This window comes from Rhopalosiphum maidis, chromosome 3 (assembly GCF_003676215.2).
Source record: "Rhopalosiphum maidis isolate BTI-1 chromosome 3, ASM367621v3, whole genome shotgun sequence".
Taxonomy (NCBI): Eukaryota; Metazoa; Arthropoda; class Insecta; order Hemiptera; family Aphididae; genus Rhopalosiphum; species Rhopalosiphum maidis.
This window is the reverse complement of record NC_040879.1, coordinates 63,154,820-63,172,954: the sequence shown is the minus strand read 5'-3', so window position 1 is coordinate 63,172,954 and position 18,135 is coordinate 63,154,820. Positions and strand designations below refer to the sequence as shown.

Here is an 18,135-nt window from a genome sequence, read left to right as displayed (position 1 = left end):
ATTACACCTATCGTGCGCTTTAAAAATCCTTCATATCATCACTATATAGTACTCGAGTTGCTGCAGTTCTTGTCGCGTATCTACAGAAGAATATAATGATATCATAATAATTATTGTTGTATTAAAGGTTAGTAACATCATCGGTTCGACGAGACCCACTGCACGCAGCCGTCATCGTCTCCAGCGTCGCACAGCCTTTCCTGAATAGGTATACATTTTAATCTTTCATCGTTGTATTATGTTCGGGCACATTATAATGATGACGACAATAATAATAATAATAATAATAATAATAATAATAATAGTGATATCGATATAACATTTTCACATTATTATTACACCAGCAGATACCCGAACGCTCCTTCTCCTTTCGTTTCTCGACGTCGGCGACCGAACGACGATAGCGAAGGCGTGCGACGCTGTTACACAACGCTTCGGCCTCGACGGCCACCACCACCACCACCATCACCATCACCGCCGCCGGTACTACCTCAGCCACCGCCACTTCCACCGCCGCCGCGCTCGACCATTACACCGTACAGACATTGACTCTGCAGTCTTAGCCAGCGTACGGTGATCCGAAGAAGTTTTTTTTTCTTAGTGTACATGACGACGGTAAATATTTGTTTTATTCAATAATATTCGCGCTTTCTCTATATGATTGGTTTTATCAGACAGTAATATACTTACCTTCATACGTTACCCGTTATATTTCCTGCGCGCATGATATTTGAATGTAACGTGTGTGAATTTATTATTGTTGTAGCTTGACCATTAGTGCGTCTCTCGAGTAAAATCAGAAATATACTTTATCGAACAAGAAACAACCACTCTACAGTGAACGGCTACAAACATCTGCAAACCGTAAGAAAATATTATAATAATAAACGATTTCTTATCTCCGTTTTCTCTCTTATTTATAATTTGAAAACCACTATATACCGCCACAAGTGTTAGCGAGCTTAAAGTTTTTTTAAAAGACGGTTTCTGTTTTTTTTTTTTTGTAAATTAACGTTTGAATTGATCGTATTATCAGTATTATCGACATCACCAGTGATCAAGAATCCCAGAAGGTTATAAGGTCATTGCCGCTGACACATAAGTTCACAATGTTCGCCGACAAGCGGACGACATATAGAAACGCAGATGGTGTCATCGCCACCACAAGTTTATGACGAAATAATCTGCACTATAAAATGTACTGGATTCATCATCGGAATCGAGGAAAACACCTGTGTTTGATATATATTGCATGACGTGCTCCGAGTTTTGTTTAAAAGTATGAAACAAAACACAATTTATCCAGAACACAATTCAACAATGTCGGTATTGGTCATCATCTTCTCTGCTACTTTACTGGCTTTTGCGGGAACAGCAACAGCACAAGGTACGTTGTACTTCTGTTTACCACAATATGTACATTTTTAAAATAATTATTAAATACCGATTGTCTCTAGCTAAATAATTTATTGGTTTATGTTAATATTGTACTTATGATGGCCACTGGTCAGTTATTATAGCTACATATATGTTACTACTATTTATATGCTACTATTATATGGTATTTTTGTTTTGCTTAGGTAAATAATAACAAAAAATTAGACAGTGTTATCAAAACATTTTAGATAATATCAATGAACTACCCTTATTGGATTTAAATTATTATCATTAGTACGTTTATATCCTATGTACCTAAGTAGGTACTTCAAATTCTCAAACCATTTAATTGATTATTTATTTCTTAGATTAAATACATAAATACATATAAGTTGATAATCTTTTCTTATACTATAACCATTGCAGAACCGGTGTAATGTAGAGGGTGGGTATCTAAGGGGTCGTGCTTAGAAGTTAGAAGTACGTTAAAAATGTATATTGGTAACAAATAACTGGAAAAATAATATTTTTAGATATTATGTATTATTTAGTCATATTTTGGTGTAAATAATAATCGTATGCACGCTCGTTTTTATTATTTATAATTGTATCAAACGCTTTTACTGGCCGACGCTCTCATCTATCTTATTTAATAAAATAATATTATATTCTATACTAAAATTTATGAAATTTAAAATCTATACTGACAAGTTTCGTGTTTTGTACTATATTAGTGAACTTTGAACAATAGCTAATGAAAACTCGATGAAAACTACTCAGATTTGTAGAACTATTTAGGTGATACCATTCTTGTGATATAGTTTCCTCTGAATTATTTGAAGAGTTGTAAGTATTTCGAAATGCAATTGAAAAATATACTAATATAGTACAAGCACTAACTTTCTTAAAGACAATGCTTCGTACATTTCCTGACACCGAAGTTTCTCTTTTAATCGTACTAACAATATCAGTAACCTCAGCATCTGCTGAAAGAAACTTTTCTTATAATTAAAAACTACTTTAGAAATAACATTTCTTAAAAAAAAACAGACTGACCTGGCTTACAGTTGACTCAGAAAAAGAAGTAGCAAACGCGGTAGATTTTAAAGACATACAATTAAAATAACATGATATTTTTTGCGTCTTATAAGTGAAGGAGTAATATTTTAATTCTTGTATACTTTATTTTTATTAAATACGATATTATTACCTTACTTAATAAATAATTAATTTACGTGTAAATAAATTTATACTTTATCAGTGAATAATAAATATAAAGTATTGTTCTAACTGTTTATAATATAGTTTGTTTGTAAATATTTAAAGATAAAAAGTTAAATAGAATAGAGTATTATGTAGTGTAAGTTTTACCAAAAAATAAACCCAAATGAGATTGGATAAGAATTTAAAATGACAATTAAAAAAATGGACCACAACTCACAAATGGTTATACAGAAAAAAAGGCTCACAATAATAATTTTCTCGGGGATTTACAATAGGTAGCGCCGGCCCTGAGCCATTGGATACCATACGATGTCAAGCAATCGGTTGACAATAGAATTGTCAAAATTTTTGTTTATATTCCATATTAATATGAGATTTTTGAACATGCTAAATATTGTCCAGTTTCCTTAGTAGTTCGTCCATAAACGATTGATTTTCTATAAATAATATTATAATTGCTATTAACTTATATGGAAGTAGTGACAACGTTTTTAAATTACTATTTCCTCCCCAACCTATTATGTACTCATGTGTAGGAAAACTGAAAAGACAAAAAAAAAAATATATCTGCAAACGTTATTCGTGTGTGCACTGTGCACGCGCGCATGTGTACTGCTGCAGGTACGCAATTAAGTTCTTAACTATTCATCAAGTAATAATTGTTCGCTATACACCACATTCTGCGGTATCTAAACTTAATAATATTCATCTAAAGTGCTATTTCGTACATAACAACCATAAACGTAACACAATAATGATGGTGAGTTTTACGTAGGTATGTAATGGATTATAATTTATAATGCGAATAATGCGATATACATTTATTGTATCAAACTTTACAGTACATAATATTAAAATTATCTCTTATATAAAAAAAAAAAAAAAATTAAATAATAATAATAAATAAATAACGATTTTTGACTAATTATGAAATGGGCATCGCCCTACAGCTATAATATGTATCATGTATGCGATGGGTGTCCTTGGTTCGTGACGGCAACGACTTTAAGAATTGTATACCTATACAACTATACACCACCAGGTTGCCAAGCCGTCTTAAGCATATATAGTACCTATATACATTCCTCTATAGCGTACTGCAGGTGTATGATATAGCCGAGAAGTATGTGTGTTACGACGTTGCCACGATTTTATATCGAATGCGATTTACAATATACTTTTACTTTCACTTTGTTACGACGGCCGCCCTCGCACAGAATACCGACGGCATTGCGCGATAGTAACGGTGGAGGTGCCTCGCGAGGCCGTGGACCGTAGTCCGCGGTAATGGAATTTCAGAATTCAGGAAACAACCAGTCCTAGACACATTACAATACGAACGAACACACCACATGAATAATATTATTATTATGTTTTGATGATATTATTGCGCGACGGTATAAGAGGCGTGTGGCGCCGAGTGGCTAACCGAACAGTTAATATTATTACTATTTAGATTCGATGCGTTTGAAAATATTTAAAAACTTAAACTAACATGTTCTGCGAGTAGGTATACCTACCTATTGCATTAGTCATCGCGAACCAGCTCCTTGATCGTTTCAGTACCTAGTATTTAACTATACCTATATAATTATAATTCACTCAGTATATATTCAATTCGTCCGCGAATGCTTATTATCAGAGCTAGGGTTTTATAACAAAATAAATCGTTAAAAATGCATTTATTAGAAATTATAATTGCTGAAGAAATAAAAAAAACATTTGGGTATTTAATATTTTATGCTTGACAAAGAAATAATAATTTTTATTTACCATTATAAAAATAAAGAAACGTTCACTTTAGATTAAAACCACAAAACCTGTATTCCGATAACAATTATTCCATCTACAGATCAATTACTGCATTTATTATACCATCTCGACAAATGAAATAATTATTTCGACGATTTAACGCGAAAATATGTTACTTATTCCTAGCAATTATATGTAGGTAATTTGGTTAATATAATACAATTGAAGAAATATATGACATTTTCGTGAAAATTATTCAATAAATGATGTAAAAGTTAGCAAACAAGTAGATTTTAGGGGAAACATTTAGAGAGTAAAGCAAAATAATGTTTACTTTGTTTCAATTGGAAAGATATGGAAATTAATTTATAAATAATACCTCCTGCCAAAAAAGCATTTACTACAAAATCCAAGCCTCATTTAATATCATTGTTTCAGTATCCATGTGTTGTAATAGTATGTAATACCAACAACAATGTTATTGCACATGAGGCGAACAATTATTATTTCTTTGAATTTTTTTGAACACACTGTAGATAAGATTTTCGTATATTTTATTAATTTGAAAACGTTGTAATGATAAAATCAATGTTCATCGAAAACATAGTTTCTTCGTAACTAAGTAGCCTATACTTACAAAATTATTCAATTGAGTTTGATAATTAAAAGAAAAAGTAACCGTGGGATTTGTATAATATACTTTATTTTAATATTATTCGAAATGTTTTCATAATACGAAGAAAAACATGAACTTTTTATGTACATACGTCAATTAATTAAAATGTCGGTAATATCACTTTTTTTTTTCTATAAATCATTTCATACCTGTATTCATTACAACACTGGTCGAGGGTAATGTTCTATTTGGAACGTTTGAGACATTTAATAATACAATGTGTCATAGATTATCTCATAAAAGTTCGTTTTATTTAACCGTATCTGTTACTTTTTTTAGACCTGTAATCCCACTATAATGGATCCATTGCGCAATTTCGAACTGATTGTTGTGTAATAATAAATACACGGCATGTATACACAGGTACCATTCACACCCCCGCCACATAATATAATATTTGCACAAAAATAATACGCATTTGACACAAAAAGCAGGAACACCGCACGTACAATGGCAGATGAATTGCGCAATATACATTGATGGACATATTTTGTCGTGACATATTTCAACAAAATATGCCTAACACTTATATTCCTATATGTAGCGTTACGCCGACAATGGCGATGTTATACGTACATAGTTATAGGAAACAACGTCAATGGCGGAAAACTCTAAATAAAATCGGAAAAAAAAAATACACAACATGTTTCGTCATGCTGCGACTTACCTAACAAGGACCAGCCGAGGGTATTCTGTTTCTACCTATAGGTATATCGGCCATTGGCAACGTGTTTTGGCGTGTTGTGTGGATAAAGTTGAAAAAAAAAATGATTTTAAAAGTAAACGTCATTATTTAATTGCGCCTGGAGTCACCACCATCATTCATCCGGTTAATGGCACTGCGCACAGTACAACATTAAACATTAATGAAGGAAACGCTATAATGTGTTCTTCGAATACCTCCAGGCCTAAAATGACTATCGATTTAAGTATATTTAGTCTATTTAAAATTATACCCACGGTTGTAAGTCGGCCCGTCGCCGCCGTTAAGAATATCTTTACTAAAGGTTAATGTGCAGTTTAGAGACACTGAGACTATTATTACTATTATATTCGTATAATGGCGATGACATCACCATTGTAGAAAGGCTGATTCCCCAAAACAATGCAAAGGATTCTTGAAGATTGTATTTGATGGGATGACAAAGTATTATTATGTTGGTTATTATGTTATAACACTTATAATTTATAACTCGTAATAAAGTGACATTTTATTATTTCTTACGTTCCAAAAACAATCACGAAAAATGTGTACATTTCTTATTTAAATACAATTTCTTAATGTATACTCACCTTAATTGTAAAAAATGATATTAACTTTACAATTTTTAAATAAATAATTTTTTTCTTTCATCGTTTCTTGCTGAATTCAAATTCGTTCAGCACAATACGATGCGGGTTGGTGGTAGGTACATACTACATATACTATTGAGTCATACCACTTATTATGTATAGGGAACATATTTTTTATTCTAATTATTTTTTTTCAAACAGATTATGCATATTTTACGATTTAATAACAAAGTATTTATATATATATATAATAGCATTTTTCAATGTATTATAAAATTATAATATTATGTTATAAGAAAAGACGAAAAACAGGTTTCTTTGTTATTTCTCAGATCTGATTGAAAATTACATTATAGATTGGCGATCGCCATAACAATCCGGTATAATTGACACAAGTGGTTAGATGAAATGGAAGATGATAGATGTTGATAAAATGTACAAATTATTTTTGTTAAAACGTCAAAATGTATTATACTTTATTTTGTAACTGTCAGTCGGATCAGTGTTTGTTCCTATGGTACATTAGATCAATTTAATCAGTCGAATTCAGTATTGCTAAACTTAAAGGGAGGTATAAAGCTGTTAGTGCTCTTATACTCATATTGTTCTATATACGTATATACTGCTATCAGTGCTATCTATATTAATTTCAATTACACGTAATAGGATAACATTTTAGAATGGAAAGAATAAAAATTTTCTTCACAAAAAATAAGAATTATATTATGTATAGTTGAATTGAGATGCATTTGTAAATCTATAAATTTCAACGACAGAGTTATAAATTTAAAGTTTTGATATATATAAAGTAAGTAGTTTTTAATTTTTGCAAGACTTTAAGTGCAACAATTAGCAACTTTAAATTGACGTCACAGAGAGATATTACATACATTCAGTTTACTTTAAATAATTAGAAAAAATATAGCACATAATGCCACGATAAATCTGCATGTAAAACTTATTAATTTATAAAATAATCTATAATACCTAAATTAATATACAATATTATATACATTAATACCGGTTTACAGTAATAGCATTAATACAATTTAAATATTAAGTAATTATCTTTAGTAACTGAACAACCTTGGCTACCATAAGAACTAACCAAACTTACAAGTAATAGTATAACTGTTGTGAAATACAACCACTTCCTTTTTATATTATTGTAACATACATACAACACAACGTTTAACGATTTACCTACTTTAGTTTATTTACTGTATTTTTAATTTAGGTATTGTAAATATCAAAAATACAATGAAAGTATGGTAAAAGATAAATTATAAGTAACCTAAAATTATTTTATTATATCTCTTCCATTATCTAATATGGATAATAATGTTATTTTATATTGTATTATTGTTTATAATATGAACGTGTGTGCATGTATGACAGTGTTGCTAAAAAAAGGTCAAAAACATGTGTCTACTCCGAAACATTAAACCGTTAAAAGTATTAATTATCATTGTTATTAGAATTTCCCATTAAGGGATTCTGGTTGCCGTTAATTCATGTAATACTACAACGGAGTTGATATTGTAATATAATATAATATAATATAATAATTCATAATAAACCGAGACAGAGGCAAGAACAATTAATTCCGGCTGTGACCAGCGAGCCGTTTTAATTGCTCCGCGATTGTAATAATTAAAGTCGTTGACTTTTTTTTTTTTGATATTTTTTTTTTTGTAATCGTCTTTGGGTGGTCGGAATTATTCTATCATAACATCGACTATAGTACCTATCTATTTCACGCCAGCATGTGGTCATTCTGAAAATCGATTTAGATTTTTATATTCAATCAGTCCATTTGAAATCAATAAACAATCATCATCCATTATTATCGTTTTCGCCTCGCGTTTTTCTGTTGTTATAAGATATAACATATCTTATTTTTTTATTCTTAGTTGTTATAAAATGTCTCGAGGGGTTACATTTTTTTTATTATGAACGCACGTGCTGTCTCGAAATTTACATCTATTAAAACTAAACGGTATTTTATATTTTTAACAATAGTTAGATTCGATATAATATAAAGTCTATATGAATAATAGGTATATATTAATATTATGCATTACAATTTCAACCGATATGCGTATAAAGTATTATAATAACAGTTGAACCGTTGTTGTTAAAAATTTGTTTGTGGTGATGCAGTAACCTTCGTCTATCACACTTTCACTTGGTATTTAATAAATAATAATATAGGGCAACTATAATAATAACAATAATAACGATTATAATCATTATTATTATGTTTCATTCAAATTTCTTAATTTATATATTATAAAAGTAACTATATAAATAATAAAAAGAATATAGTTACCTACTTTAATACGTAATAAATATATATATATATATATTTATACGTATATTGTTAGTAAACTATGTCGATAATAACTTGGAATTTAATGTTATTAAATGTTTTTTGATATTGATACTATTAATAATTAAGTGTCAAAATATTACAATATTGTTAGAACATATTTTTTTCATATTTTACTTTGAATTACAAAAAGCAATTATAGTTTTATCTATTTGTAGATACTAACTTCTTATAGTTTATCATTAATTTTATTTATTTTCTTGTTTACTACGCAAATATTATTAACAGAAAAAATTAATATTATATTATTGTTTTTCCATATTCTAATAATTTGAATTGCGTAGACTTGAAAATGGATATTTTTTTTTATTTCAATATTTACGAGTATTTTTATTTTTATTAAAAGTGTGACGTTGGAGAATGCTATAATATAAAATATGTCTCTGATAATAGTAATGAAATACTGACAAAATATTGGTACAACGTATACTATTTATTCTTACATTTAATCTTATTATTTATTTTGATATGTTCGCTTAGATTTTAAAATGTTTTTATTTTCAATACATATTATAATTATTTTGGAATTTCGTCTGATGTCTAGAATCATGTTCAGCTTTCTACACATAAACGTGAATTAGCTTGTGAAATTTAGATCCGTTATCACGGTATAGTCTCATAATGAAGACACCAACAGTAAATAATTAGTGTGAAATTATCATCGAAGAATTAACACAATAATGTCATCAACTTTTAAATTAAGTTTTATAATAATAATTAATTTAAATGTAGGTAATTGTTTTACTTGTATTATGTTGGTCGATTTCAAAATAATAATACAACAAAGCTTGTAAGTCATAAAGTATTTAAAAAGTTGAAGCATAAAATAAATGATTATTATATTTAAGGTGTTTTTAAACACGAAGGAATGGTAGAAAATTGTCTTTTCAATAATTTATTGTTATAGGATAAAGAATGTTTTTAAAACCATTCTATTAGTTATTGGCAGTCACTTTTAAGTAATATAATAGGTATAATTTTAATATTTAATATTTTTGATAACAGTTTAATTATGTGTGAATATCTTGATACAACTGGCCACTCATTTTAAATTTGTTATCTACAATTTTTGTATAATTTTTTATTATTAATGGAAAATAGTAATTATGTTACTGTGAATATACTTTATATATTATACAAATTACAAATAGTTATTAATATTTAAATTTATAATTTTACATTTACCTACTTTAAATACTTTTTAGTTAATAAATTAAATAAATATGTTATTAATTATTAGATACCATATTGATTATTATTTATTATTAATAATAAATTGAAATACTTTTTATTTTACGCAAATTATTAACTATTTTTAAACATTGTTTTTACTTCGTATTTTCTCTAAGACTGACTAATTGTTCTCATAATTCTATGGACAATTATCTATGTTATAAAATATTTCGTTAATTTTGTTCAATAATATAATTTTGTAATCATCTACCTATTATTTATTAAAATATATAATTAATAATTTTTCTTATAATTGATTATATAACGTATAAGTTATGTTGTTAGTTTTAATTTACTTGAAATCTATGTGTGTAGTAATTGTTTAACATACGAATAATCAACAATTAAAATTACTAAGCTAAAAAACATTCAGTGAACATACTAAGAAAACATTTAGGAAGAAAAATACTCATAAGAAAATATGCACTAATATTATGATATTAGTATTCGTCAAAAATACTTAAATTTTTCGTATAGCGTCTTTACCATTTTTCAAAAAGTATTTAAAAATATAAAAAATATGTGAACCTGAACTTTCTAAGTAATTTCAAAATTGTACACAAATTTTGTTTTAACTTGCATATTTTACAACCATTACAAACAACATCCAAATGTATTAGATGTCATGAATACGTAACATTTTTAAATAATAAGGTTTGACATTTAATATAATAATGTCGGATTACAAAAATTATATCTACAACTACTCAAATAAATTTTACATAAATAATTAATAAATATTTAAATATATTTATAAAATTACATTTTATAATAGAAATTATTCAATATAATTTTGCTTTTAGATTTCATAATACTAATAACTCGTACCTAGATTATATAATTTATAAAACTGGTGTTTAAATTATTCTAATATTATTCAAGTTTTTAAGCTTAAATTAGTTAAATTACATTACAATTTAATATAAATAAATATTTAATTTGGTAATTTGTTTTATGACTAAGGCACAGTAAATAACTTAATAGTATGGTTAATTGTATAGTACCTTCTTAACTTGTAACTTCTTATTTATTTTCACTATCAACTGAATGATTGATGTAAGTAATATAAATTAATAACAATAATTTACTGGTTTCAATTAGTTTTCATGTCAGAGTTTCATTTATGTAAACATTTCATATTTTATAGATCTAGTTTATTTACGCATTTAAAATTCTTTTAAAAATATGTATAATATATTTGTATTTTGTGTATAAATGGTACAAATATATGTATTGTATATTTACTATTTAAATTAACAATTTTACAATCAATATTAAATAAGCAGAATAAAATAGGTAAAACAATTTTGATGATTAATTTTGTTTAATAGGAATTATAGTGTGCATTGAATATTTAAATACATTTAGTAGTAAATATTCGTAAATGATAGACGTATTTTATAAGTTAAATAAAATAAAAATATACATTCTATGTTCATATAATTTAGGTAATTATAATAGGTAACTTTAATTTTTATATCAAATATATCATAATAATTTTAATTTAGTTAAATAACTAAAATACTACTGTACATTATGAATTATTCTTATATTTACTAAGCACTAATTAACTATTTTCATATACGGTATATTATTTATAACGAGGGAAACTTATCATTATTAGATATAGTTTTTTTAAGTATACAGTATAGTATAAACACTACTGGAATATATGATGTGATTATTTTCACCTGCAAGTGAAATTCCATCACGACTCTCTCCATGTGCCATTAAAAAAATACACGTGCGTTTTACCAGTTTAGATATTCTTTTGAAATAATATCTTAAATAAGCTTAAGTAAAATGTTATGATGTGACCTATAATTTTATAATAACTGACCAATATGTTTTTTACACGTATACTTAAAATGTCAATTACGTTTATTCTATTGTTATGCACTATTGTTTAGAAAATAAAATTATCATAACTATTCTACCAACATAAATAATATACCGGTATATTGTACGGTTGTTTATAGGTCAACAGCAGAGATTCTTTTTGTCTCCGTCCAACAATGGGAATTTTGCTTTACCTCGAGTACAATTTCAAGAAGATGCAAATAGTGCTGAACTGATTTTACCTCAACGTAGACTGTCTTCTGCTGACCCTTCACCAATATCTAATCCTAGTTCATCGAGTTTTTTTTCATCTCAACAACAGCTTCCACCAGGAACATTTACAAATTCTGGACCATTTTCACGGCCACCGAATGTCCAGCCATTTATTTTAAACGGGCAGCAAACACAGTTTCAATCACTTCGAAACTCAGGTTCTTTAAGTTTCGTTGATGCTGTTTCACCACCATCCTTCTTTCAACAAGCGCCACAGCGTCCACCATCATCACCACCACCACAACAACAACAACCATTAACACAACAGCAGTTTAATTTTTTTCCAAGTAATTCACAACAACAACGATTTCGATCAGCTGTACAACAAAAACAACAGCAACGCACAGAACAATCAGATTCCACAGACAATTTTGATGAACGTCAAAATGCACAACCCTCGTTAATATTACAACAATCGAGCCAAGAAAGTTTTAATAGTGATACTTCTCGTCGTCCTTTATCCCAGACTAACGGAGTGATACCAGTTTCTAGAAATCCTTCACCCGCAGGGGGAATTAGATGGTGGAATCCTACAACGGCTGACTCAGAATTAGTGGTCGTAAGCGATGGAGACACAGCAGATGGAATTAATATAAAAGACGATAGTGTAGAATTAACCCATCAAAGACAAAACCAACCACCAAAACGTGGACGTGGTCAACCACAACAGCCTAAGCGAAGACCCATAACTACACCAGAGCCATCTTCAGTTATTAACTTAGAAGAACAACAAGAACCAGCTGCTATTGGATTTACAGTGATACACGATGACAATGATGATCGACCAACGTGGTCTCAACCAATAATTACTACACATAGGCCACAACCGGGGCCAAATGTTTTTAGAAATAGAAACCAACCTGCAGTAGTTTCAGGATCGGTGATAAATCGGCGGCCTACTACACTTAGTCCCTTATCTTTTATAGAATCTTCTTCTACGACTATACGATCTGCGCCACAGCAACCTTCAGCATCTTTTGGAACAGTTAATAGACAACAGACTACTACTGTAAGAAGTAGAAAATCATCCTTGTTTCCTACAACCACAACTACAATGAATACTTTAGATTATGATCAGGAAGAAGAAGAAGACGAAGAAGAACAACCTGTGGAAGAAAAGCGTCAATTCCAACCACGAAAGTCTTTAACGACAACGACACAACCACCTACAGTTCCAATTACTACCCTGAGAACTGCCCTAAGACCAAGAATAAATTCTTTAACAACTTCGATTCCACAACAACAACGAATGAAAAAAATTGTGAACAATCCTGCAATAATTCAAAGTATAAACACTAGAAAACCATCAATAACAAGTACTACTACATTAGCTCCTACAACTACTACAGAACAGCAAATAGTAGAAGAATATGAAGAATATGAAGATATAGAACATACAACAACAGCTTTTACAACAACTGAAATACCATCAAATAAAAAACAAACAAAAATTCCATCTGTAAACCAATCGTCTACAGTAATAATAAATCAGAAAAATAATAATAGTTCGATGGCAACTACTGAAAGTTGGGTTGTAGTCGCAAGTGTACAAACTAGTAGATCAGTTTCATCATCGTCGTCAATGGTAGGGGGTGGAACAAATAAGAATCATTCTGCGCAAGAGTTAACTACGTCTACAGCACCTACTCCTACAACAAAACACAGGTTTAATAATAAACCTTCAATTACAACTACTAGCACAACAACAGTAGAAAGTATCATTGATAAATTAGATAGAGTCCAGTCGGAACTTTCAAACGGTATATTGTACGGTAGCTCTTCCAATACAAATAATGGTAGTCATATTTTGACTGATATGCAGAGTAGTGGTAACAGTGATGATAAACGAAATGATGTAATTATATCATCATTTACTACTCCAACTACTGAAAAAACAACAAAGACTTTAACAAGTACGATGGCCCCCACAACTACTACTATAAGTACCCCTATTACTTCCAGTTCTCCCATCACTACCACATCTTCTAGCACTACCAGTGCTCCCAGTACTACTAAAAAATCTGACAAAGAAGAAGACGAGGACGAGGATAAAGAAGAAGAAGAAAAAGAAGAAGAATCGGACGACTCCGATAAAGAAACAACATTTGTTCGAAAATTCGTACCTTCTAAACAGAGAACTACTACTGTTGCTTCTATTACTACAACTAGCACAGCCAAACCTTCAATTCAAGTTGGAAAGAAAAATAGATTAATAGATTCTGTTAAATTTGACGATTTATTAACTAGTGGATTACTTCCAGCTGGATTTAATCCAAAGCCACCTCCAGCATATAAATCTAAGACGATTACAACCACAACTACAACTGAAACACCTTTACCAGTTACTAATAACATTAGTAGCTCTCAACCAAAAGATATTAGTAGTAGTATTTCAACTAGTACTGCACCCAGTACAACTACCACAAAAGCAAAATTATCAGGTTTGAATATTAAATTTGTGGATGACTCATCAGCATTAGCTTCCCTATTACCACCAGGTTTTAAATTAGAAGATGCTATTAAACCTGTTGAAGTTTTGTCACCTTCTTTACTACCACCAGGATTCAAACTACCAACTGAAAATGATGAAACTAATAATAAAAATAAAGAGCAAGAATCGATTATAACAACTGCTGTACCAACGACTGACGTTCCGTTAACTACTACAACAACAACAATTGCTAGTAGTACATCAGGAATAGTTTTTCCTAATAGTGGAAAAGGAACAAATAGTTCTGGAACCAGAAAACCATTGCCTTCTAGTAAAAAAATGCAAGCTGCAGTTACTATAGCACCTACTATTCAAAAAGGATGGCCAGTTAGGTAATTTTTATTTTTAATTGAGAATTTAAGATTATTCTTTATTATAATATGTTTAAGTATATAAACTCAATTACATTTTCAGGGTTGTAACAGAGTTCACTGGCTGGTCTACTCCATCAACAACACCATTGTCTATTGAAAAATTGTTACAACAGTCTAAAGCATCTGAATTAGCTGCTATGACATCTACTTTAGAGCCAACTACTAGCACCACAACTACTACAACAACTACCACAACTACTATGAAACCACCTCCAACTACAACACCCGGCCAATGTTCTGAAAATGATTCAGTGTGTGAACTTGTTGGTACAGTGCGATTAGTTGGTTCTGGGTCAGAGAAATGGGTACCTGAGTTATTAGACCACAATACTGCAGAATGGAGGTTACTAGCAAATGAAATTGAAACCCAAGTATATTTATATTTATTTATTATTATTATTATATACATAATTTAAAATTTTTAATTAATTATATAGCTAGATAAAGTATACAGTAAATCACCGGCATTGAGCAAATGGTATAAAACAATAACCATCGATTCATTCAGGTATGTGTATAAATTATGTTCAAAAATAAACAAGTTTTAAAAATATCATAATTTATCATAAAAGGTGTATTATAATTTATCATCATTGGTAACTCATTATCATTTACTAAATTATATAATATTAGAATGTTGAGTTATTTTAACTTATAATTATTTAAATTTGTTTGTTAGTCCCGGAAGTAATGCAATCAGTAATGGGAAACCCGATAAAAATGCTGGGGTTATTGTTGATTTCTTCGTGCAACTTAATCAACTTGGACGTACAGTCAGTACCGCTGATATTCGACGTCTATTTCATGAAACATTACAAAAAGAAGGAAACCTAGGATCATCCGCACAACCATTACAATACGGAAATGGTGGTGATTATGAAGGCCTTTATTTAAAATTAGGAAGGTTTACTGTTGACCCAGCACGTACAGACTTTATAGGTAAAGAATATTTTATTTATTTAATATAATTAACTTTTAATATACCTATTATATTATAACTAATATTAAACTTTTTTTGTTATCAGTATTACCTAAGCCTATTAGAAGTGTGACAGCAACCGCTGGAACTGATGACGCGTGGTTGCCACAATGGGCTGTAGCTGTTATGGTTATTGGCCTTGCTTCATTACTTTTCGTATTAATATTTGGCATAACAGTGGTATTTAAATATTCTTAAAATATTGTGTTTTTGGTAAAAATCAACGTTTTAATATTATTTTTTTACATTTTACAGCTCGTAAGTCGTAATAAAAACAATAAAAAAGTACCTCCACCGACCTTGCAAGCATCTATGATGGCTGATGATCAAAATCAACATATATATGGCACGGGTAAAAATGGTCCAACTACTGGAAGTCGTCATATGATGCATCATCCACCGTCCCATTCTAATTCTAACTATAACATTAGTTCATATGGTTATGATAATTATGCGATTGATGATGACATGATGATGTTAGATGAAGACGATTTAGAAGACGTGGATCGTTTGTACGACATGGATGCGGTTTGGTCCGATCATGATCACGAAAAAGTCAAAGTTCCACCGAGTATTGCGGGGAAAAAGGTTTGAGTTTGTTATTAAGAAAATATCGATGTTATTATTTGTTTTAAATTTCTTTTATGAAAATATATTAATTACAGCACCGAGACACACAACATGGTGGCCATTATGATAGTTGGCGATCAACAGCGTTGTCCCCTCAGACATTAACACCAGTTCAAACTGGATATTATACTGGCGGTAATGGTTATGGTTACGGCACAGATCCAAGTGGTTACGGAGCTGACAGACGACATTATCACCGTGAAGCCACATCTGTTGCAAGTCCACGATCGCATCATCATTATCCAAGCTCTCACCATAATCCCAACGCTTCTTATACAACTGGACCGAGGAAACCACCTCAGCAGTATCACCCCGACTATGACACCGATTTTTAATTCATTTTTATTCGTTTCTAAAACGTAATTTTCAGTTGCCATTTAGATTGATGCCTATTAAGAATTTCCAGTGATAAATTAAAAGTATTACTGTGTACATAATAATACTCGCTCATTTATTATTTTTATATTCTTTTTTGTATTACTTTATTTAAAACAATACATAGATATTAAAGTTATAGGTACTATTTCTTCGAAGTGAATCATAATTTAATCATTTTATACAACGTATAACTCTAGTCAAACAACTGCTGAAAGTAAATTCAATTGTATGACAAAACTATTCGAACGAAATATTATGTGATTTTATACATACTTTTTTTACTTCTTTAGATTTTTTCATTTTACTATATTATTAAACAATTTATTAAATGTATATTTTTATTAAAAAAAATTACCTTATGAATTTAAGCATTTTACTTTTACATGATATATTTTTATTTTTTATTTATATATTTTTTTACAAACACTAAATATTGATTATTATATTGTAGAGGTGCTATACTTAGTTCAAATTTTATATTTAACTTAGTATATCTCTATAACAAATAATTTTAGAAGGCTCAGTATAGTGAAAAAAGTTTGATCTTACTATTCTTACTTTAAATATACAAATAAGGAATTGGAGTACTGTTCACACTCAAACGTAAAATTTTATTTTATTTTTAAATGGCTGCTAAATTAGGTGATAAGTGTTTAGTCATACAAATAAAATAAAATCAGAAATGAGAGTTTTATTAGTACTTTATTACTTGTTTATATATTTAATTAAAGTAAAACCAAATTCATACTAAAATCAGCCTTCTACTATGACTATTTGTTTATGGAGATATTCTAATTTAAAGTTCAAATTAATAATAATTAATAAAAATACTTCATAGTTTATAAAATAATGTTAGCAATAATTAATTCCGTGATTGTTTGACTCAAATTATTACTTAATTAAAAAAAAAACTACTTTAAATTTTACAGTATTAATTATTTTCATATATTTGTTTTATAAATAAAAGTAGGTACGTATATAAAAACATAATATATTACGTAATTTTATTAAAAAAATATTTTTAAATGATTAGGTATTTAAGTTATTATCCAATTTTCTTGGTTCATACTAATCTTTTATTTTATTTTTTTTTAAATAAATTACGTAACTTGGAACATTGATCAAAACTAAACACGGCATTATTCAAAATATCGTGTTGATAATGATAAATGTATCATTGATAAAAATTACCATTAAAATATTTAAATTATTCTCCAAGTATAG

General features: G+C 29.1%; 1 protein-coding gene across 1 annotated transcript; it reads left to right on the top strand.

Moving 5' to 3' along the window:
- The first annotated feature begins 471 nt into the window (after positions 1-471).
- Positions 472-17,206, top strand: LOC113556297 (flocculation protein FLO11-like). The gene is made up of 10 exons (XM_026961153.2): positions 472-615; positions 767-864; positions 1,037-1,387; positions 11,927-14,882; positions 14,965-15,295; positions 15,362-15,432; positions 15,604-15,863; positions 15,950-16,083; positions 16,159-16,491; positions 16,569-17,206. Exons 3-10 carry the CDS (start codon positions 1,282-1,284, stop codon positions 16,866-16,868), a joined length of 4,491 nt encoding a protein of 1,496 aa, XP_026816954.1. The 5' UTR covers positions 472-615; positions 767-864; positions 1,037-1,281; the 3' UTR covers positions 16,869-17,206.
- Positions 17,207-18,135: the final 929 nt, after the last annotated feature.